Consider the following 25,188-nt stretch of genomic DNA (forward strand, 5'->3'; position numbering starts at 1 on the left):
GCACGGGGATACCTGTAGAGGGAGGTCTTGATGGCACGGGGATACCTGTGGAGGTAGGTCTTGATGGCACGGGGATACCTGTGGAGGGCGGTCTTGATGGCACGGGGATACCTGTAGAGGGAGGTGTTGATGGCACGGGGATACCTGTAGAGGGAGGTCTTGATGGCACGGGGATACCTGTAGAGGGAGGTCTTGATGGCACGGGGATACCTGTAGAGGGAGGTCTTGATGGCACGGGGATACCTGTAGAGGGAGGTCTTGATGGCACGGGGATACCTGTAGAGGTAGGTCTTGATGGCACGGGGATACCTGTAGAGGGAGGTCTTGATGGCACGAGGATACCTGTAGAGGGAGGTGTTGATGGCACGGGGATACCTGTAGAGGTAGGTCTTGATGGCACGGGGATACCTGTAGAGGGAGGTCTTGATGGCATGGGGATACCTGTAGAGGGAGGTCTTGATGGCACGGGGATACCTGTAGAGGGAGGTCTTGATGGCACGGGGATACCTGTAGAGGGAGGTCTTGATGGCACGGGGATACCTGTAGAGGTAGGTCTTGATGGCACGGGGATACCTGTAGAGGGAGGTCTTGATGGCACGAGGATACCTGTAGAGGGAGGTGTTGATGGCACGGGGATACCTGTAGAGGTAGGTCTTGATGGCACGGGGATACCTGTAGAGGGAGGTCTTGATGGCATGGGGATACCTGTAGAGGGAGGTCTTGATGGCACGGGGATACCTGTAGAGGGAGGTCTTGATGGCACGGGGATACCTGTGGAGGTAGGTCTTGATGGCACGGGGATACCTGTAGAGGGAGGTCTTGATGGCACGGGGATACCTGTAGAGGGAGGTCTTGATGGCACGGGGATACCTGTGGAGGGCGGTCTTGATGGCACGGGGATACCTGTAGAGGGAGGTCTTGATGGCACGGGGATACCTGTAGAGGGAGGTGTTGATGGCACGAGGATACCTGTAGAGGGAGGTCTTGATGGCACGGGGATACCTGTAGAGGGAGGTGTTGATGGCACGGGGATACCTGTAGAGGGAGGTCTTGAAGGCACAGGGATACCTGTAGAGGGAGGTCTTGAAGGCACAGCGAAACCTGTAGAGGGAGGTCTTGATGGCACGGGGATACCTGTAGAGGGAGGTGTTGATGGCACGGGGATACCTGTAGAGGGAGGTCTTGATGGCACGGGGATACCTGTGGAGGGAGGTCTTGATGGCTTGGGGATACCTGTAGAGGGAGGTCTTGAAGGCACAGGGATACCTGTAGAGGGAGGTCTTGATGGCACGGGGATACCTGTAGAGGGAGGTCTTGAAGGCACAGGGAAACCTGTAGAGGGAGGTCTTGAAGGCACAGGGATACCTGTAGAGGTTGGTGTTGATGGCACGGGGATACCTGTGGAGGGATGTCTTGATGGCACGGGGATACCTGTAGAGGGAGGTCTTGATGGCACGGGGATACCTGTAGAGGGAGGTCTTGAAGGCACAGGGATACCTGTAGAGGGAGGTGTTGATGGCACGGGGATACCTTCAGAGAGAGGTGTTGATGGCATGGGGGTACCTGTAGAGGGAGGTCTTGATGTTGAGGAACTGCACGTAGTAGAAGTGCTGCACGGCGGGCGGCTGGCGGTTGAAGCTCTCCGTGAAGCGCTCGCACACGGTGTCCATCATGGACGGCCGCAGCGACACCAACAGGTCCCACCAGTCGAAGTTGGTCAGCAGGCAGTACTCGAGGAGCGTGCAAGCGTAGGGCACCGTCATGGGCCCCCCCACCACGCACACTGCACAGCCGGGACCCAGACATTACTTTATACTCACACAAGTGCTGCCAAGTGTTACTGAATTCCAGTAATTATTACTGAATGTTGTTTATGTATCAACGAAACAACAAAAACTTAATTACATGTTGGTTGCTAGGTATGGCAGAATAATTTTGATAAAATACATTTTTTTACCTAATGCAGGTTGTCCACAAGGAAAAAAATATTTTGTACCAACTTAGGTGAGAAAAAAGTACTAGATTTGAAAAAAAAGTACTAAATTATAATTTGTTATGGTTTTAACAATTTAGGAAGTTTTATGACACTGCAATGCTCTAACTTAAATATCACACCACACACACATACATTCCATAGTTTTTAAAAAGATGTAAATACGCTTAATACGCTTAATAATAATTATGAAGTATTGCTGCAATTAATTTTTTTTTATTTTGTAAATTGCCTAGTTGACTGTTCATTTGTAATTTTTTTTTTTTTAATACTAAACGCATGTTACATATGACTAATAATTTATATAAAAAATTAATTTTCAATGCAAAATTGTAAACAAAAAATTTTGTACTATATGTTTGCAATTGTCAACTTTATCTTTTTAACACAAACATGTCAACAATTTTCTTGATCAAATTTTTTGTTTGGCTTCTAGCTAAAGATAAAAAAATATTCATAGTCTCATATGTAATTGGCATAACATAAGAACTTATAATCCAACCCTTCACACTTTAAAAATATTTCCAGATATATTAAAGAAAAAAAGTACTAGATCTGAGCGTAAATGTACTAGACCACTTAAAAACTTATAAATGTACTAGATCTAGTACGAAAGTATACTAACTGTGGACACCCTGATTGGGTGTGCTACAGAAATAAATTTTAGCCACCAGGAGAGTCAATAGTCAAAGCATGCAAAGGTTGCGGTACCTACCAAAAATACACATCTTGGTACACATTATATATATATTTTTTAGACCTGTGTACTTTTTAAAAGAAGTAATAGATAGTTTAGGTCATTACTGTCTAAGCTTTAGTATTAGGTGTACGCTATATCACATTCGCTTTACATTTAGTTTATTGCATCCATAAACGTTATTACTGATGGGAGTGCCTAGAAGTTGGCAGTACAGCAAAATCAACAAAAATGAAGAAAAAAACAATTATGTGCCAACTTTTAGCATAATATGCTGGACAAATTTGAAAATTCAACATCTTGTGCAGTGTGGATAAGGAGAATAAAATGGCATAAATAACTGAAAATATTTGGGTATTAAGTCAATGCTGGTCGCTACTGCGTGATATGATTTTATTATTTCAGAAAAATTTGTTTGGTTTCTGTTTAACCTTTGAAACTCAAAGAAAAAGACGATTTTACAAGGCTTTGTAAAATTAAATAAATTTAGTAGCCAATAATATCAACTTTAAACATAAAAAGTTCCAGTTTTATATTCCACTTCATTCTTCTTATCCATACTGCCTGAAAGTTAAAAATGAAAATTTGCCAGCTAATTGTGAAAAAAGTATGCACCATAATTTGGCAGCTAGGTCATCAGACGTAGCATACACTCAGTACTATTGCGTAAGCACAGGAATCATTAAAAATCACATTGCATTACCACTTTCTTAATGTCTCTAAGACACACCCAGGTAATTGAACAGCAACACACACCAGGCGCGATTGAGTAAGGATGGAATAATTTTTGCTCTGGCAATAATTTAAATACAATTTTTTTTTTTTTTTTTTTTTTACAGTTTTAACATAAATATTCAGATGTATTTTCACACTTGTGATCACCGAATTTACTGTAGCTGCACACATTAAAAATAAATCAAATTTTTATGAAGTATTGCTGCAATTTATTTTTCTTTATTTTGTAAATTGCCATGTTGACTGTTCATTTGTAATTTTTTTTTCATAATAAACACAGGTTACATGAGACTAATAATTTATATAAAAAATTGCTTTCAATGCAAAATTGTAAACAAAAAATTTTCTACTATATGTTCGCAATTGTCAACTTTATCTTTTTAACACAAACATGGCAACAATTTTCTTGATCTAATTTTTTGTTTGGCTTCTAGCTAAAGAAGAAAATATTCATAGAGTCATATGTAATTGGCATAACATAAGTACTTATAATTCAACCCTTCACACTTTAAAAATATTTCCATATATAAAGTTTAATAACATAATTAGAATCAAAATATGCACCTTGTTGTCCATTACAAACTACCGTATTCACCTGCAGAAGAGTCGCCCCTAAGTATGGGGTGCAGTGCGGTAAGGGCCGCTCTCAAATATCAGTCGCGCCATATATCTGTCTACAGTAGAGTATAAGTGAAGTTTTTGTTCTGTGTCTCAGCTTATTGGTGGGTAAGAAATGTGACACTGGTGTTAACCCTCAATCCTCTTTTTATCTGCTTTCTGGGTTACTTTATTACTGTGTAGAAGGGGGTGAGGCCAGCCCACTTAATTCCGACCTCTCCTGATAACAAAAGGCAGCAGTGAATCCCTTCCTGGCTGTTGTATTATTTTAAAACAATCCTCGTCCAGAATAGGAAAAAAAAAAAGGCAGGAAGCTACCCTTTATTGTCAGTTTCTTTTATAAAAACTAGCACACATGTTACAGTCAGAGAGAAATTTGTGCGCAAGATGAACGTTAAAATCCGGACTTCGAAGTGCGGCTTCCAAGGCACCAACGATGGCTGTAGTTTTGTCACGGAATATTGCAATTTGAAAGCTGAGAAATCTCACAAAAAATATTACCTATGTTGGGTCACAGTTGTGTCTTAAAAACCTGTCAAAATAGACATGCGGAGATTGTGCCAGTTCGACGGCGGCGGCCGGGCAGACGTAGCACAATGGCACCATTCATAGTGCTTTTCATGCACTGCTCAGATATTTCAACTAAAAAATAGGGATGGGCCGGTCGAATCCTCGAATCCCACAGAATCTCTAGTATTCGAAAGATTCGAAATTCGAGGGAAAAGATTCGGGATTCGAGGAAAAATATTGATGTAAATGTAGTACTTTAAAAATTTAAATGCTTGCAATTCACTTGGCCTGTTTACGTTTTCCTTGGAACACATCCTATTGAGGTACAGTAGAACCTCGTTAATACGTGATGGTCAGGACCGAGATAATCACAGATTACCGAATTTCACGGACTAGTGATTAAAAGCCCGGAATGTCTTGTCAAGCTTCTCAGACACCGGCGTGCAGCTGGGTTAAGGCCAAGGTCGTGTGACGTAACATCTCCCGAGGCTTACTGCGCCTTGGCAGCAGATGGATAAAAAATAGTAAACTCCCCATGTTAATTGGGACCCGCCGATGCCCGGATAATTGAAATCCTGTAAAAAATAAAAATAAACCCGGATAATCCGTTCACGGTAAGGGCCGGCCGTCTTCGAATTAGTGTCTCGGCTTAAAAAAATACAGCACTGCCTAGCCATTAGTTTACGGTCATTTACAACAGCCGAAGAGAGAAAGATAAGATCGTGCTGACCTTGCACCCCCTACTCCCCCCACCCCCTTCGTACAGGCGAATGCCAGCCAGACACATCACTTGCCAGCCAGGCGCCTGCCGTGCGTTGGCGGATGGAAACAAACAAAGGGAGATGGGGAAGCACAAGTCAGGACATCCCCCTCAAGTTTAAAGAGTGACAAATGTGACAGCTGAAAAGAGGGCGACACAAAGGGTCGGTACAAACAGCGTTGCAGAGTTTGGGCCCGCGTGACGTTAATTTTAAGCGCTGACAATTTTTACTTCTCTTTTTTTTCTGCTCTTTTAAATCGTCCCGGATTATCCGATTCCAAAATTAGCGCATCACGGATTAACGAGGTTCTACTGTATTGTACTTTTAATTCGTTATTATATAAAAAAATTATGAAGCATGTACTGATTTGGGAAACTTACTTTATATTCATGAACATGGATGCATTGTTGCTACATTGGCATTAAATAAGGCATAAATCACAGATGTATTCTCAGAATATGCTAAAAAATAAAATAAAGCACATTTAGGATCTAGACTAGTAATATGAATCTTGTTTTTTTTTTTAAATAACTTTACCGAGAAATCTGTTACTTAGTACCTAATACAACAATAATGCCGACTTTCATCACAAGTTACGGTCACACATGTAGTAATAACTTTGAAATAATGAATGACAAAAAATAATACATTATACAATTATTATTTTAATCACGATTCAATTTTAAATATTCTGATACACATTCTATTTATAAATATTTTTAGGACCAAGTTTGGTTTGTGTAGACTACCAATGTTAAAATATGTACATGGTTGCTACAGAAATAGAATCTTAGCATTCCCTGACTTTTCCCTGTTTTCCAGAAATTTAAGAGAAAAATTCCCTGACTTTCTTATGAAGTACATACCATAAATATTAACGTGCATATGATTAAATGTAATATAAAAATTTCAACATGAGGTAAAATAAGGTTTTTTTATTGTGTTATTTTGACGGCAGAATTGCGAATATGTTTTTTTTTCCTTCGACATGGCTGGTGAGAGCTCTTCGGCCCATATTGCTGAGTTGAATACTTTTGTAGCACAAAGTGCAGTACGCAGAATTTATGTTTTTAGCAGAGGGTTTGATATGCTGAAACTGTGACTCCTTGAGCCAATTCTCCTTAAAAGTAGTTTTATTCGACATCTCTAAGCTAAAAAAAAAGTACATATTAATATTTTCAGGTTAGGTTAAAAAATTATTGTTTATGAATTCTTAAAAAAATATTACTACACAAATACAAAAACTATTACAAATTCACACCTAGCAATATAATGGGCCTACTTAGAGAATTACAATAGCAGCATTACAACATGCAATACTCTTACATTCTTACAATGTTAACTAACGATTCTGGGGAAAAACATATTCAGTTATGCATATTTTTTATACACAATGTAAGTGTCACGCAAAAGAACTCACGGATTATAACGGTTGAAAAAAAAAGTAATAAAAAAAATAGTAAGAAAAGTGAAAAAACATAACCGCACACAAAATCCACGTGTTTTTGTATCAGCTTGGTAGTTTTCAAAATGAGAATTGGTATTGCTTCTTTATCAAAATGCACTTTATTTTCTTATGATCGCATCAAAAACTAACTTCACCTGAAACAATGCCTTTATATTCACGTAATAAGCTTTGTACTCATCTTATTCCACGTGAAAATAGCCTTCAAAAGATAAACGACGCCATGCCCGTTCTGTAGTTCACTGCATGGAACGGAACAAAACACAAAGTCTCAAGGGCAAATTAAAAAGGATCAAAACACGAACAAATGAAGGCCCGCTAGTGAACAAACGAGTGCCTGGATTGGCCAGAAATTATGGTGGGTGGTTGTAACAGCCTATTGCAACGGACAATCGTAGACCAAGTAAAAAAAAAGTTGCAGTTGCCGTGTGCCTTAAGCAGCAGTCATTTAGCGGAGTCGTTCGGTAGCAGTACGAGCGCATCAAAACAAAGCTTTGTTTGAATTATAAGTAACTTTAAAATTTCCAGAATTCGTAGAATTTTCCCTGACATTTCCCGGAATTCCCTGACCATTTTAATTTCCCTGACATTTCCCGGTTTTCCCGGTTTTCTAGTCCTGTAGCAACCATGATGTATTATCTGATAATTCCATGATGGCCAACCAATGAATTTGTAAGCCAATCATTTTGAGCAACACAAAAAATAACTAATATTAATATAAAGAATTTTAATGGGTAAACTAGAGAAAACACCACGTCACTTTTTTAACTTCGGGCATATTTATCACTATGCTTTAAAATGAGGCTAATTTTAAAAGATGCACGACAATATTTCTTATGGCCTAAAACCATTGAAGCCAAGATGGCGCCTTTCAGTTTCCATTAAATATTTCAGGAAAGCGTTTATCTTCATTTGGGACTTTTAACAAATGTCAAGTTGGTAACTACAAAATACTGTTCCGTCGGATGTTGAATTTTGTTTTCCGATTTCCGTGGATACATGAATCACTGTACTCACAGATAATGCCTGAATGCCTTAAATCCACCAAGTCGGATTCTACAGCAATTGATGAAGTGACCAGATTCTTACGTGATCCTACAGTTAACCCAGAAATAAACATCCTCGAATACTGGAAAACTCAGTCTGCGTGTTCACCCAGGGTACATAAACTTTCCAAAAAATATTTGTGTTCACCACCCGCGACAGTGTTCTCTGAACGTTTGTTCAGCACTGCAGGAAACATACGTGACCAAAAACGGAATTTTCTTGATCCAGACCGTGTCAAAATACTTGTTTTTTTAAATAAAAATTTAAAGGGTAAAATAATTCTGCATAATGTTTAATTTTTTCTCTTAACTTATAAATAATTTTATAATTAACCCTTGAGATCTGTATTCGGATTCGAGGGGTGGATTCGAGGTACTGTTTGGGATTCGAATTCAAGATTCGGATTCAGGAAAAATGGGATTCGACCCATCACTACAAAAAAATTTATACTTACTCATAACATACTTATTGAAAACCAAAACAGGAGAGTTATTTATACACATAATCAAGACACACCGCAATTATAATTTTTTTTTACTCAAAGTTATAAATTTACATTAAGAATCACACTACACTTTTTTAAACTAATAATCGGCATATAGGTAATATTAGAACCATACGCAGGTAAATACGGTAATAACTTCAAGAAGCTATGGAAGCTACAGGCAAGCACCTGGCTCGGCGACGGGCAGGAGGCGGTAGAGGTAGAGCTGCCCCAGGGTGTCCGCAGCCAGCAGCACGCAGCCCAGCCAGCTCATGTCCAGGTGCGAGATGCGTGGCGACAGTCGCTGCTGCTTCCCCCCGCCCGCCTCCTCGTGCCTCCAGCTCAGGTTCAGGGACGTGCTGGCGATCTGCACGCCACGGCACACGCTCACCCTCTGCCGCTCTGCCGTGCCTCGGCTTTCCTGAAGCCATCTGCTAGTTGTGTCCTTTCCTACCGCACACTCAATCTCCAACTGGATATCAAATTATTCTCAAATATCACATATTTTATAATCAGAGTTAAAGATACAATCTAATAGTGATGCACCGATTATACTTTGCCGATTACGATTACCGATTACAGATTATTACACTAATAATTGCAATTACCGATTACGATTACCGATTATCAGTTTTTGCGTAAAGTTGAAATAAAAAAACAAAGTCTTTTACTAAATATTCCTACTTGAATGCCGTTCTGTTTTTACTCGTCGTTTAACATCTTCAAGCATAGATGGTATAACTACAGTACTCAAATGTTTCCTGGAAGGAAGTTCATACTTTGGTACTGCTTTCTTCATTAGTAGTTGACAATATTGAGTGGCTGCATGTCAACACAGATCATTTCTGCAACAGCTTGAGTCATTTCTTATGCTCTTGGATCAGTGGGCAAGTACTTTATTTTTTTGATACCATGGCTGGTAGTGTTGTTTGTGACAGTGCATGTTTTTCAGGTGGTATAGGAGTGACATCAGGATCATCTACTTCACTTTCCCAACTTTTATTTATTTTTGCTAAAATCACTTCACTGGAATGAAATTTTTTTGCGTGGATCCACATGTTTGTAGTTGTGTACGACTTCCGGTTCCCGCAACTGCCTCGTGAGGGAAGCCTACAACTCATGTAGTTTCGGTTCCCTACCACGTTCGTGCAACTTCGGATTTCTCTCAAAAATTGAAATTAAAAAAATCAAAGGGTTAGGTTAGGTCAGGTCAGTCACAACATGCTTGTTTTCATTGGAAACTTCTGATTTAGCGGCTGAAGTGGCGTTAATACCAAAACGCAAAACTTCGGAAATCTTCGGAAATTCTTGCAAGGAACCGAAACTACGTGAGTTGTAGGCTTCCCGTCTCGTGAGATGAGTTTTCCACAGATTAAGCATTTTGCTTTAGATTCACTTATTAATTCCACCGAGAAAAATTTCCATGTCACTTTTTGATCATGAAGACGTCATTATGTTGATCAACAATCAAAAATACAAAGCTAAACTACAATGTGTTTACGTTAATGGCCATTGTCTACGGAAAAAAAAAACAGTATTCAATATTCATGACTTTACTATTGCAGTGTTGCCAACTTCAATTCTGATCGTCACTTGTGCAAACATTATTGTTGCAATTTGGTATTTTATTTTAGTAACTCCCGTTAATGACTAAAAAGAACTAAATTTTAAAAAATGCCAAATAATCACCATTTCAGTTTATTAATTACTAATTAGCATCACGTGAGCCTACTTTTCTCAATCCTTTGAGAAAGGGAATTATGTAGCGGCAGTGGAATGTGAACCGATGGCGCTATTGTGTATTTGTGCGTGTTGTCCGTTCCAACCTCACATCATACATAACAAACATGGCCGACATACGGTACGCAGTGAAAATTAGTTAGGCGCATCGTTTCTATGATAACATGTCCAATTTTTTTTTTCAGACTTACATTTACTAATATAAGTAACATATGCCATATTGTGAATTGTGACAGCTTTAAAAATGCATTTATTTTCTTAACTAAATATTTTGTGCGAAGAAATCACGTGTGTGATTTGGCTGTGGCCATAGTAAATATTGTGACAATAATACCATTCACGACGTTAACAGGATAAATTGTACAGTAAGTAATTGAATTGAAAGGGGTAAATACTGTAAATAGTTATGTATGTATGAGCATAATTCACGAAACAAGCAAATATTATTAGGCGAGTGTATCTATGTACACGCCGAGACGTTGACATTCCCTACCTTCCACGGTCATATTCGTTAAGAGATTTCAGCCGTTTGTAGTTTCAATTCAAGAACTTATTAAGGTTTAAACTTTAAATGTATTTTCTTTTCTTTCAAGTTGTATGGGTTTCACCAACAAATTTTACAATAATCGGCAATCGGTTATAACCTAACCTGGTAATCGCCGATTACGATTAATCGGCATTGGGTCAATAATCGCAGTTGCCGATTAACCGGCTGCATAATCGGTGCATCACTACAATCTAAACATGTTTTACAATAAATCAAGAAGAAAGAATGAACGAAAGAAATGAGAATGATTACACGACCAAAAATGACAGCAGTTTACAGAACTGAACTTGAGTAATACGACAGGGGACCCAAAAATAACTGTGATTGTAATGTTGGGCATCATGTACTTGTCGCAGCGGTTTTCGCCGCTAAGGAGCTGTTGTAGGACCTCTCCTGAGTCAGTCTGGCAAGTGGCGTCACCCGGAAACGAAGAAACTGGAACTTTTGTCGGGCGTTGTCTCGCCGGCCAATCAGGGCGATCCTTGAGGTGGCGTGATGTGTCTCCCCCACGCCAGTATTTTTCAAGAAATAATGTGATTGGTTAGTTGGCCCACGGAGTTGACTCCCTTTGTTTTGTCTTGTAAAAGGACGGTAACTGTGTGGTGCCGTGTCAGTTGTTGTGTCATCGTCGGACTCTGGAATGTAACATCAAGAGTGAACTAAAGAAACATACAGAACTGCCAGAGAAACCACACACGTCGTTTTCGGGTTACACCACTTGCCAGACTGACTCAGGAGAGGTCCTACAACAGCTCCTTAGCGGCGAAAACCGCTGCGACAAGTACATGATGCCCAACATTACCATTCTGGTTATTTTGGGGCCCCCACATGTTATCTTTTACACTGACAAATCACCATAAATTTTTATTATATAGAGATGTATTAACTGTATGAATTTCATGATAAAGGAAAAACCTAGAACTGTGGCAAGATGAAATAAATTTATACCATGGCCTAATCAACAACACACATACTTTGGGCGAAAGCTCTCCAGTAAAGGCTTGGTCGAAACTACAAAAAGGCAAAGTACTTTTCTCATGGACTCGAGTCTTCCCTCCACTGATAATGTTTTATAACAGTCCAAAAACTCCAGAAAGCTTATATGCTCGTTCACTATTTTCTAGGGGTGTTCGAATAGTGGATTTTGATGGTCGAATATTTTCGAATTGAATAGTAAAATTTTCGAATAGAATGCGAATAGTTTCGAAGTCGAATAGTTGTAATATATATATATTTTTTATGTTACCACACTGAACAATGGCGGGTTTTCATATATTTAGTTTATACAAGATATTTTCTGTGAATGAAACCACAAAAAAAATTTCACTTAGTATTTTTAAGAGTTATTGAGGACATGAATTTTTATTTCATATATAATAATATTTAATAATTGTTATCATTTTATATTTGATGCAAATATTGGACTGAATATAAGGCGACCATTTTTACATAAACGAGAAATGAGAAAATTGGAAGTCGCCTTATTTTCGCACCCAAGACGTAAGCACCGCAAACATTAGTTCCAAGCTGAAAGCTACAGTAGAAACATTTTTAAACAAAATGTTCACGATTTTTATATTAACAAAAACTTTGTTACCTCACACGGGGAAAACGATAAATCCACCCAATATTGCAGTAATTCACAATTGTTTAACGTTGAAAATTAAAATATCTGTTCTTGAGTAAAAATGTAAATGTTGAAGCATCTCAAAATGGCAACATTTTATTACACATATCATATTTGTACTTTGTGTAAAATCGTGTGTTAACATTTACGTTAATTTAATTTCAGATTTTTAACAGAAATATTTGTACTAAAATATCACAGCTATTTTCAGAATGATTGTTTACGTTTACAAACAGAAAATGTTAATATTTCGGATGTAATGTTTGGAAATTCATGGCTGCCAACTGTCTTTCCACAATATTTCTTTGTTGTAAAACGAACATTGCCGAACACGCACGAAGACGCCATATTTACAGGAATTTGGTACGTTGCGTCAAAAGCTATTTTAATAATTTCAAAGTAATCCACTCTTTATTTATGTAAAAACCTCTCAAACAACATAATTATCTTAGATTATTCTTTAAAATTCATAGGACAGAGACACTCTATCAGAGAGTAATATGGAAAAATATTTGCGGTCACGTCACCGAAGTTATTCATGGCCGTATGCTTCACCATGGCAGCTAGCCACTTGTTTTGTTCCGGTAAGCTGCATTCTTTGTTTGCTTTGTTACGTTTAACACACTACTAAATAGTAATACGTAGCTGTGAAACGGAAAGTTAAATGCGGTATACATAAATGCAAAAAAGATTTATAAACACAAAATGTATGTCTAATGAATTTTCACAATGATTTCTACCAAAATTATTTTTAAATTTGTTTGGCCTCCTGAAACTGCAGGTCGCCTTATATTCGGGCATACAGTATTCGCAATTTTAAATTTTGTTATTCGACTTACGAATGTGAATAGTTCGTCAGTTACTATTTGCAACTATTCGTGTTTACGAATATTCGCACACCCCTACTATTTTCAGAATCTAATTTCCTGATTATTTCATACCTTCCTCACAAAAAACCAAAACTAAAAAATATAATGCTCAGCTTTTAAAAACCTAATTGGTCATAATGTGTAGTATTATTTTCATTTCATTTATAAAAATCATTATCCAGATACCATTGGTAGGGACAAGATTATATGGTGAATTGTGTTAAGTCAAAATAACACCGAAAAGTATGTCAAGACACTCAAGAGACAGCGTAACTCCGAAATTCAAGTTAGTACACCATGTAGCACGAATATGCAAGATAATACACGAAATTAAGAAGTATTTAATCAAATCTTAATTCATATCATAAAAAAGTAATCTTTTAATGTTTGAAATTCAACGAAAATCTTTATTTCTGAACAAAATTAAAATTCCACCAAAGTGCATGGATTAAAAAAATCAATTTAATTTGTTTTATTGTGTATCTTTTATTGAATAACTTTTAAAACTCATACTTGTTAATTTATATTGCTCTGAAGGTATCTTTGTCTTAGACTAATTTAGTACAAATTATTTTATCATAAAATTGCAGCTTGTAAATTTACCACTATTAGAGTGGAGTAAGCATTACAAAACAGCTTACATAATAATAAAGACAGGAACACCAAAATCCCCTGTTTTAATTTCAGAATACGAATAGTTTATTATTTGTATTCAATTTGAACTTGAATCAAACCACTTTGAAATAACGAATAATGGGATTGGTACAAATATTTGACATTTCACATCTCGTGAGATATTCGCATACCAATGTTTACTAATATAATAAGGTTAAGTCATTTGTATGATATACAAATTTTTGAAAAATTAATTTCTTACATGATATATTTTAGTACACGCTTCATGCCAACAAAGTAACATTTATTAAATTTAACAGATTTAAATTAAAACTTTTGTATTGTAAAGTTCTGCCATAACACTTGTTGATTTCATGATCTTGTCTGCATTTCAGTTTACATTTCGGCGTCACACGATGCACCGACGTGCTTTACCGCGATTCACGGCGTGATCTCGTCCCTTGTGGCGACCCACCTGCTTGAGCAGGTCGCGGTACAGGCAGTGGATGGAGCCGTCGCCCAGGGCCACCATCACGTAGAAGGGCGGCGGCGTGGCCGTGGTGAGGGACAGCTTGGACGTGGTCACGCACACCACCGGCGAGGGCGCGCTGAAGTGCGACTGCTGCTGCCACACCTGCTCGCCGCGCCCCGGGCCGACCACACACATTGCTACCATCACGCTGTTACACCAACACACATACCAGGACCATCTACGTATATAAATAACAATTTAAATGTTAATTAGTACAAATTATTCAATCCCGAAAGTTATTCACAGATTTCTTTGAAATTTTGACAACGTATGTATGTGCATGTTTTTATATACCTATGTCACACCTGTGACACACATATATATATATAAAATAATGTTTGTGTGTTCGTATTCTGTTTTGTAAAGATAGAGATATAGACACAGAGAGATAAAAGTATAAAGAGGAATATAGATATACACAGGAAGATACATAAAGAGATTAAGATGTAATAAAATTTCCTTGTAAAAATTTCAAATTTCAAATTTCTCTGACTAATTTTCATAACAATTCACATCTTTTACAATTTTCTGAAAGAAAAACGGAAAATCTAGCATCCATAATATGCCGTTTATTGGTGTTTTTAGAACAGATTTCAAATTTAAGATTTTTTTTTTTTTCATTTTTTAACTAACTTAATTTTTGTACGACTACTGTACACTTCTATCAAACCTTTCTCAGTCTAGTTCTCTGTGCCTTGTTCTCACCACCTAATACAATATTTTTTCCAGCACACCCTATGCTAGCAGGATGACTGCAATTTCTCTCGCTCCCTAGCACGTCCGGGGTCTGTAATATTAATTCCCTACATGACTAAATTTGCATAGAGCAGCTTCTGGCTTGCAAGCTCTATTTCTTAGAGGCCCGCTGAGCCCAGCGAGTCTCGGCACGACCGAGTATCTCGTGGACCCTCTTTCCCAGCCTCGTTGCGTTTTTTGTCCACCCTCACCCCCCAGTCCTCCTCCCCCCTTTGGTTCTCAGAATTTAGCCCAGAATCATTGCCCTGACGTGAACTCGCCAGGCAGTGGCCTACTTCAAGGACGATTTGCCACAGAAAAAATATGTGCAAATATGGACCACACACGACATCTAGTGGCAGATAGAGTAACTTCTGCACTTTTCGCCAGCGAGTGGAGCTAACGCCTGCGACACCTAGTGCAGGGTTCCTACAGCCTGAGTCAAATTTATTTCCCTGACTTTTCCCTGACTTTCCCTGACCATTCATTGAAACTTCCCTGACCAATTACGAAAAAAAAATTCAGTTTTGATGTTTTAACTGTGCCCTAATTATATTGGCCTCCTCCTTTCCTTAAGCTAACCGTACCACACCTTAAATATAAATATCAGAAAGCACACACAAAGCACAAACTTTACTAAAACTTCCATTTTTGACATGAATATTAAAAAATTCAAAACACTGTGATTCAATAAATATGTAATTCAATTACAAAACGAAATGTTAACATGTAACAAATAAATTCAAAAAATTTGAAATACTAGTTACAGCAAAGCTCTTTTTTTTCAAGTTCTTTTAATTCCCTTTCCATTGCTTCCTTTTTTCTTCTATTTCCCTCATAAATTTTTTTCTTTCTTCTGCTAACTCTTTCACTTGTTTTTCTAACAATCTCTTTTCTCCCTTTATTGTTGTTTCCTCACTTGTTTTCTGTTTTCTAAGTTCCAAATAATCTTGATATCGTTTTCGAGCACTTTTCACATAATCTAACATCCTTTTATCTATTTTCACATTCTCAATCCCTCCTGCCTGTTGCACTTCATCTTGAATATGGCGTTGTGCTATCACTGTCTTTTCTAGCATGTTTTCAACCAATAGTGACTTATTAATTGAAAAACCCCCTTCCACAGTTGCATTCCCATGGGAGAGCACAAGACATATCTTAATTACTTCCCACAGGTTTTTGTACACTTCACTTCCTCTCATGAAGTTTCCATAGGTACTATCGAGTCTTGCCTCCTCGTTATTTTTGCAGTGTTCTTGAAGCATTTCACTAAGTACAGATTTTTTCATATCACACAAGTTACAGTATTCTTTTTTAGCCTTTTCTGCAACTTCATCATCTATTTTGTTTGAAGCAAGTAGCTCATCTAAAAGAAAAGAAAACCTTTTCTGACCAAGCGAAGGTGAGTGTTGAATAATCGAGGGATCTAGAAAAGACAATCCTCTAACTGCTTTGTACTTCAAAGGACATCTTTCTTGAAGTTTGGCAGTCATGGTTGTCAACATACCCCGACATACATGCATAAACTAAAGCTTTTCTCTTCTGTTACAGAGGTTGATACTTCTGCAAGAAAGCGTTTTGCTGCAAATCCAACATCAACTTTATTGCTTAGGATCAAATTGCCTGATTTTTTTACATCAATAGAGAGCAGATTTGTGCTAGTACACTTCATCACGTCAGGCTTTACACAGCGGTTCATAATTTCTCTCAGAAGTTTCTGCACTGCTTCAAAAATAAATGGACTCATGGGTTTTGAAGTTTGAAACTTCTTAAGAAAGGGCTCACACTCATCTGCAATTGTCTTGCAGAATGCCAATTTACACTTTACAAATGGATCACGAACGGCTTCAATCAAGGTTTTTGCAACTTTTGTCTTCGGAAGCTTGGCTACATTAACAAATTTTGCAACATGATCCCATATCTCTAACGCTCTTTTAAGGCACTTGGCATTGTCTAGCCATCGTACATTACAGAACTTCAAAGGAAATATTGTGCATTCCGTCAGCTCTGTAAATAATGCTCGTCGAGCTGGAGAATCATGGAAAAGAAAATATAAGTGTAGCAACAAGGTACTAATGTCCCATCCAACAGATTCAATGCCAGTTTTCAAAGCACCATGAACCACATGCAAACTACACGTTCCCAGATTCAGTAATGTGAAAGTTTCATTGCTTGTGGTGGATCTGATGTGTTCTTGGAGACATTTTAAAAATTTCAAATTGACGTTGGGGCCATCCATAGACACCTGTATTATTTTGGAAGGTGACAGAGGAGCAATCCCATCCAAAAAATTCCTAAGCAAATGTTCAGCTGTGCTTCTATCAAGAAACACACTGTTCAAGTATCTGGTAATAACCATTTGCTTTTCTTCATCCCAAAACCTAATTACTATGTCCATTTGTCCTCTCTGAATTACTTTGTTCAATGCTTCATCAAAACATAATACAAAATTGTCGCACAACTTCAGGCGATCTAGCATATTCTGCTGGAAGTACGGTGCTAGCCCGTGAACAAGAACATAGGCAACTTTATCTCCTCCTAAAGCAAATGCATTGGCAACTGCACTATCGGGAAACATCATTTTAAATACAGTACTTATGTTACTGCAAGAATTAAAAGACATTTTCTTGCACACAACCTGCAGACTCCAAATAATCTCTGCTTTCATTGTATCTTCTTTTAAAACGTAACTGTTGAGATTTCTTTGAGGCACTACATTCTGTAGACTAGTGACCGTGTTTATCTGAAGCTGAGTGCATTGTGACGTGAAGACACTATTTGAGCAAGAAGAATCACTATTCTGTCCCTTGTCTAGGTTAACACCTGAAATCGCTGTTGATCCAGAACAACTTGCAATATTACCTGGCATCTTTATGAAAAAAGAAGACAAAGAAGTCTGACTTGTTGCACCTCCCACCATTTTCAAATGGGTTGGTCCTTTCCCATGAGAAACTAATGCTTGCTTTCCCATATTGCTCAAGTTCAAAGTCTTTTTACACACACTACAAAATGCTTGAGTATTATGCCCTTCTACAGGACGTACCCATGCTGAAAAATCTGGAAACAGAGCTGGGTTCAGCCACAGCTGATTAAATACAGTTTTTTTGTCAGACATAATGAACTGTAACAGTCTTTACATAATCAACCTGGAACAAAACAAAGTAGGTGGATGGTTACACACAAAAGCTTACTACTCCACATGCAACAAACAGGTAGCCTTCTTTTCACAACCACCACCCGAACAGTTCCGAAGTTTAACAAAGTGAAAGGTTAAGTTAGGTTCGCGTTATTTAACATCCTATATCACCGTAAAATATATAAATCCTTGAAATATGGTGTTTTTCAAGGGTGATCGTTCCATGTAGTGAAAGGAATACGTCCGCGTAGCAAATACAGTTTCTCACTCCTTGGCAAAAGTTTGCAACAGATACTGCACGCCACTCTGTTTGTTTGGTACCAGTGATTTTGGGCTTTGTTTTTGTTTACCTTGACGTAAATTTTCGTGCTTTATTGACACGTTTTACAGATAATTTATTCACGTTTATGATTACTTTTCGCGATATTCGTGCAATGGCGAGTGGTCGTGAAAGAAACGCTGTTAACAGTTAAGCAAAAATGGAATATTTTGAGTTAGTATGAAAACCGCGTTGGATCGCGTGTGGCCTTAGCTAAGGCATTGAGAATTTCTCATGTCTACATTAAACACAATTGTTCATAATCGAACGTCCATCGAAAATGCCGCAGAACAATGTGGACCAATGGCAAAAAAATTTAAAAATATCAAGTTGTTAATGTTAGGCCTATAACATATTTTTACTTAAGTTTTAGGATTGCCATTAAATACTAAAGTTTATTGCAAACAAAAATAATATAGTTGTTGTAAAATTTTATTACATCAAGCGTTGACTTGAAGAATAATTATATCTATCATCATGTAGTTTTTAGTAAAATTTTACTTTCCCCTCAATTACACTTTCCTCCGAATTACACCTTTTTCAGTTTTCCCCTTGAAAAGTGTAATTCAGGAGTTCCACTGTATTTTGAAACAAACTAGTAAGTGTGTTGGCAAAACACTACAAATGGTAAATACAGCATAATACTTAATATATCTCAAAACTTAAGACATACAAGCCGAGTTAGTGAACTTCTTTACTACTTTCACATCTTCATTCACTACTGCATGCAGAAGACTGCAGTAACCTTCAAAAGATACAGTGAGCGGAACAGAATTTATTGCAACTAGAGATGATCTATGTTCATAGCTAATAGCCAGACCTATGATGTTTTTTGATTAGATATATTTATTTCAGAGTTATTTTTTGAAATTTTACTTTCCACTTCATTTCACTAACTTTATAGCTATCTCCCTGACTTTATAGCTATCTCACTGACTTTCCCTGACACCTTTATTTTTCCCTGACTTTCCCTGACATTCCAGATTGTAGGAACCCTGTAGTGGCGACATTACTAACCTCCTCCTTCTTTCCTCTTTAGGCCGCCAGAGAGCAGCACCGGCTGCGCCATAGGCCCCTATGCTTACAACTCGCGTCCAGTAAAAGTCGATTCTATGTAGCTTTCTGTGCTCGCCGGCAGAGAGCGCAGTAGTCGCCCTTCAGGGCATTAACTAAGGTGGTTGTTGTTACATCCACCTCAGTCACCTCCGGAAGCTCTCGGCCCAGTGCCGAACCTTCCCCCTCTTTTCCCTAGGGCCGAGCGCCCGTTTTAATTAGGAGCATTGTCCGCCATTGCGGCACTTAGACTTCGGCTACTTACCGCGGAGCAGGACGGCCTGTGTCATCTCCCCGTCTCCTATGTTGAGAGGCTTTTTCGCGGCAAAGACAAACTCTTCTTTCGAATAAGGAATGTAGTTAGCGGTGTTAAGGGATGTGATCCCAGTGTCGAAAATTAGTAGTAGCCAGTCAGTCGTAATTAGGCAACAAGTCATGTCTTAGAGTTACAATTTTATAATTTTTTTTTCTAAATTATGGTTTCTTCCGCGACATCCGCGCTATTCTCGGTCCACGCCTTTTGGATTTCTGCACGAGACTATTCGTGAGTCCAGGAACTACATCCTGTTTGGTGAGTACTTCGGTCTCTTTTCCTCCCCGAATTCCCGTTTGTAGTCCTTTTCGCGCCAACTGTGTTTGGCTGTCTGGAAGCAGGTCTGATTCGTCTGAATTAGACTTGTGTTTCAGACAGGGTCCAACACTTGGGGGCCGAAATTGCACCCAACATGTTGTCCAGGACCTCGAGCTTCGAGTCTCTTTAAGAAGAGCTTTATCCCGGCCAGACGTCCAACTTTGAAGCCCCGGGTGACATTAAAAAATATAACTTCTCCCTACAAGTAACAAACGACCTTATCTTAATGAATACCAGCGAGCAGTGGCATAGGGAACTTAACAAATAAGAATATGTGAAAGTGTTTAAATGAAACAATATTTACAGTAATGAGTAGACAAATCTAACATGCTACGTATAATATGTCAGGAAGGATATTTTCATTATTTTTTTGTGCTTGATTTGTTTTTAAAAGTTTAGTATAACTTGTTTTAATCATATCAGGCCGGCCCCCTTTTAATACCTTGTTAATACCCTTCATTATGAAACTAAAAGAATCTAAATAAATGGCAAACAGATTTAATTTAATTCCTTTTAAATAAACCAGGAAGCATATAGACCAATTTACTTATGTAGTGATTTAGTTATTATTAACCTATATCAATTCAAACGATCCACTAGCTCCCAAGTTGCTTGAGTTCAGGGAGTATCAAATTGTATTGTTCACCGCCTCGTGCCACCTCTGGTAATACTTGTATTTTTCTTTATAATTTTGCTCAGCTGTTTCCTAGGACTTTTTTTTTATAAATTTAAAATAATCTAATTTTGGGGCACGAGGGGCGTTACAATAATACATATGGTTCCAACAGAACATCCCCAAAAAAATTTTATTATATGTAAATTAGCACTAGAACAACATTTGAAAGGAAAAAAAATGCTTCCACATTCTGGGTGACGCCAGAATGGAGCATAGCATTTTCCCCTTAAAATACCATCACTGATAAATGTCATGAGTTTCACAGGATTCCACTCACCACCACCTTGAAGGGCTCGGCCGGGGCGGGGTGCGTCTTGGGCTGGAACATCTTGTGAATCTGCACGGCCTTCTCGCGCAGCTCCCAGATCTCCACCCGGCAGCCGGCGTCCCCGTTGGCTGCCACCACCAGCGAGTCGGCGTCCTCCCGCACCACGAACTTGAGCTGCACCACGTGCCTGCCTGCCGCCCACAGCACCCCCTCCTCAGCCCTCCTCAGCCTCCAGGCGACACCGCAATCACGAGGGGCCCTTGCCGAGTCCCTGACAGGACTAGAATTACATTTACCATATTCACAACTCTAAATACAATGCCACCTCAAAACTTTTTGATTATTAGTGTATGAAAAAGACTTTATGGGTTGGAATCCGCAATTCAAGTACGTAGGACTTTGAAAGTATTTAATTAATTTAATTTTATTCCATATTTGCTGGAACCTTTTTTGGTGCCACTGTTGTCAGTGGAGTGATATACGATGTGGTTCAAAAGGGATGCTGTTCAGAAAGCAAAGAATGAGGTGATACGCAGTGGTCTGGGACGGTGATGGGTGCCTTCCCCAGCCGCCTCAGTGAGGAGAAGCAGAGAACCCAGTGACCACTCTCCTTCATCCTGCATCTCTCATCTGTCAGTCCTTGCAGAGGTTCACGAAGCCCCGGGCTAGAGTGGCACAAGTGAGGCAGTTTACAGGCAGAGCGTGTAGTTTTACAACCAAGCTGGTTCCCAACGGCGAGATACAAGTTTGTGACTATAATGCGACCCCCACTTTTAGTTTTGGTAAAAACCCTACCATTATATGCATGTGAATACTGAATGTTGCTTATAATATTCATTGGGAACCTTACAAGTTATGCAATGTTTTTCTGATCCATGTTCACACTTACGGACACAGTTTATTGTGTTGTTTGGAAAATTGTACGTTAAGTAATAGAAAGTGCTTGTCAGAATTTTTTCCCCAAGAACCATTAATTTCTCTTGACAACCCTGCTGAAGGGACTCATCACATATGCCAGACAAGTACTTAGCAAAGAGGTGGAATTTAATCTAACTACATGAAAGACTGAACTGAGCTTCATTTCTCGCCATCATTGGACTACGGACGGTGATCAGATGCTAATGTCGCGTGACGGAATGAATAACTGACGGGAGCTCTCTGAGAAGACACACCGAGCATGCCAATGCCCACTGTCGGGGTACCACCTCGACAGTACTCTAATTAAGATTGTGTTGGAGGGAGGCGAGAGATGCGACCACTGAACCACTGTGGTCGACAATACAGCTGCATTAACACTTAAATGTGCATCGATACACCATATAACACCAAAATGCACCTTCACACACTATTTAACATCAAAATGCTGGTCAATTTGTGAAAAAAAAAAACGTCATTGAACAAACAAATTAAATTATTAATTACACCAAAAGATTATTCTTTAACATTCTAAAATTAATGAACGTTCTTATTGTAGCATGCAGTTTTAACACAACATTTATTCTGAGTGGATGATAAAAATTAATCATGTATGTTCCTCAAGTGACAATGCAACTCTTCATCGTGTCTCATTTTTACTGAAAAAAAATATATATATAATTTTAGAAGGAAACTGAGACGTTTTAATATTATTTTCAACACAATATTTTGCATACCATTGATCAGTATTTCTTTGCTTAACTTGACACGCAGCTTTCAAAAGTATTTACACTACAGTTACAGGTATTTGATGTGACAGCCACGCCGGAAGAGCAGACTCACACTGGGAGTCCTTGGAGGGACGCGGCTGCAGGAAGAAGCTGGGCAGCGCCTGGGACACCACGCTGCACTTGTCCTCCGCCTGGCCCACCGACACCCGGAAGCACTGCACCGGCAGGCTGGCGCTGCCGCTGCTCACCGCCACCAGGAAGTGGCCGTTCTTGCCGTGGCACACGTCGACGGCCGTGACGCGGCCGCGCGTGTTGGCCAGGCTCTCCGTGGTGGTGAGCAGCTGCGGGGCGCCCGTGGCCTGGCGGCACACCACCACCGCCCCCACCAGCCCCGTGGTGGACACCACCAGGCAGCCCTCCGTGGCCTGGCCGCCCCAGTGCCGCGCCGACGGCAGGAAGCGCGCCTGGCCGAACTTGTCGCTGTACAGCGGGCTGTCCTTCTTCTCCGCCACCAGGCTCACCTGCGCACCGACACGGCCTCTCTCTCTCTCCGCCACCCGCGACGACACTGTATCACCTCATGACATGTCGTGAGACTCTTCAACACTGCGATCCAGCCAGGAGCTCCACTGCTCAGGGCTCACCGGCGACCGTCACACGCGCTGGCCGGACGTCCGCGCCACCTCACAAGCTAACACTGCTCCTATTTTGTAGACTTGCCTATGCCAAGGATCACGAATCAACCAGGGCAAATTTAAGTATCTAAATAAAAACAAAAAAGAAGCCCAATTTCAAAATAAATGCAACGTGTGCTAGGCGGGGTCAGCTGATTTAAAACCACAATGGTTTGAATCACGGATTTAAAACATGGTATAAATCAAGTGTATTTTATAACAGAATATCTTATTAATTTTTAATGAAAGGTCCAATTCCACTCTAATAACAACAATAGTTTGCTCATTAATGTTTCTTGTGATTTATGGGAACAAATAATTATATTCTAATCTATCCATCTATTGTTTTAATTATATGATATGACTTATTAACAGTGTGTATATATAATTTGTTTTATTGCTTAGGTATAAATGAAAACATTTTATGTGTTTCAGTACCCATCACCATGTGATGGGTGTGATCATAATGAGTATTTGCTAGAGTTTAATTATTGTCAAGCAAAAGCATTACTTTGATTTATGTGTGTTATTGAGGGTTTTATGCTGGTTACATTATTCAATAAAAATTGTGTTTGTAACTCAACACACCAGCTCTTTATGTTCATGAATACTACCCAAATTCACCCAGTTGTCGGGATAAGTAAAAAAAAACACACACGCATCACAAAACCCCTAAAACACCACAACCACACACACACAAAAAAAAACACATAGATATACATACACACACAGATCACACACACACACACACACCAATCCCTCACTTAGCACGACTAATGTGTTATTCGAAATTACATATTCTAAAGCAAAAGTCTCCATAAATATAAAGGTTCTTAATGTACTCCAATATGTGTATGGAAATATTCTTTACGTAATATACATGCATAGAATTACACTCAATCATAAATATGTCACACCATTTATCTTTATAAAAATACCATTGAATACTTTGTATGACAAATACGACACTGTGTATTGTGAGATAGTTATCAATTCGCTGGTTGACATGCCCGCTCAGGCCTGACATTCAACTCACATTGCGTAACTTTCCAACAACTTTCCAAACCATCCTTTACTGGCAGTGAAACCAATATTAATGTCCAGATATTTACACTTTAATTTTTCAAAAATTAAAAGGGTTTATTCGTGTATCACAGCTTGATTACACCAATCATGTCCAGCTTGTGATTTTTTTCATTGCAACATTCATTTAACAACCTTTTCCATGTGAATTACCTGTTCATTTCTGTTCTGGTATCTAATGTCAAATATATTTCCGCTAGTACAACCAACAGCATCAGACTTATATACATGTTGGATAGAGTTCTTATTTTGTATGATTGTGCACATAGTTGACTGACTTAAAACTAAAGTGCGACCAACAAGTGTGACCATCATGACATTCTGCACGTCGTCATACTTCTATTTTTGTCTCAAATACTTGAACACGATGCATTATGATCAGTGTTGTTAGAAGTACTCGGAAAAAGTAATTGGGCTCAATTACAATTACTGTGGTGACAATGTAACTAATTACAAGAAAAAATTACTTTACATAAAAGTAATCAGTAAAATTACAATTACAATTACTTTCCACTACCATTTTAAAACTGACTTACGATTCAATTTTTTTACACACTGTTACATTAATAAACATACATATATGTTTTGTTAAAAAAAATTATTTCATGTAATGATTAAATATATTATCTTTAATTAAATGAATAATATTTGAGGACAAACATGCTTGAATAACATCAAAAGACTTCATACAAGTAGCTACCTGTAATAAAAGTAACACTCTTTAAAT

The 25,188-nt window shown here is 38.7% G+C and overlaps 1 protein-coding gene across 2 annotated transcripts in view; it reads right to left on the minus strand.

Annotated features, from left to right (window-relative positions):
- LOC134539420 (mediator of RNA polymerase II transcription subunit 16) overlaps window positions 1-25,188 on the minus strand; it is a 97,674-nt gene that overhangs the window by 56,359 nt on the left and 16,127 nt on the right. For both annotated transcript variants that reach the window (XM_063381443.1, XM_063381442.1), the window contains exons 4-8: window positions 22,817-23,225; window positions 21,068-21,249; window positions 14,184-14,342; window positions 8,500-8,677; window positions 1,564-1,783 (exon numbers count right to left, since the gene is read on the minus strand). In XM_063381443.1, the coding sequence (XP_063237513.1) occupies window positions 1,564-1,783; window positions 8,500-8,677; window positions 14,184-14,342; window positions 21,068-21,249; window positions 22,817-23,225 (1,148 nt within the window). The remainder of the gene's footprint in view (window positions 1-1,563; window positions 1,784-8,499; window positions 8,678-14,183; window positions 14,343-21,067; window positions 21,250-22,816; window positions 23,226-25,188) is intronic.

The sequence above is a fragment of the Bacillus rossius genome, chromosome 15 (assembly GCF_032445375.1).
Source record: "Bacillus rossius redtenbacheri isolate Brsri chromosome 15, Brsri_v3, whole genome shotgun sequence".
NCBI classification, from domain to species: domain Eukaryota; kingdom Metazoa; phylum Arthropoda; class Insecta; order Phasmatodea; family Bacillidae; genus Bacillus; species Bacillus rossius.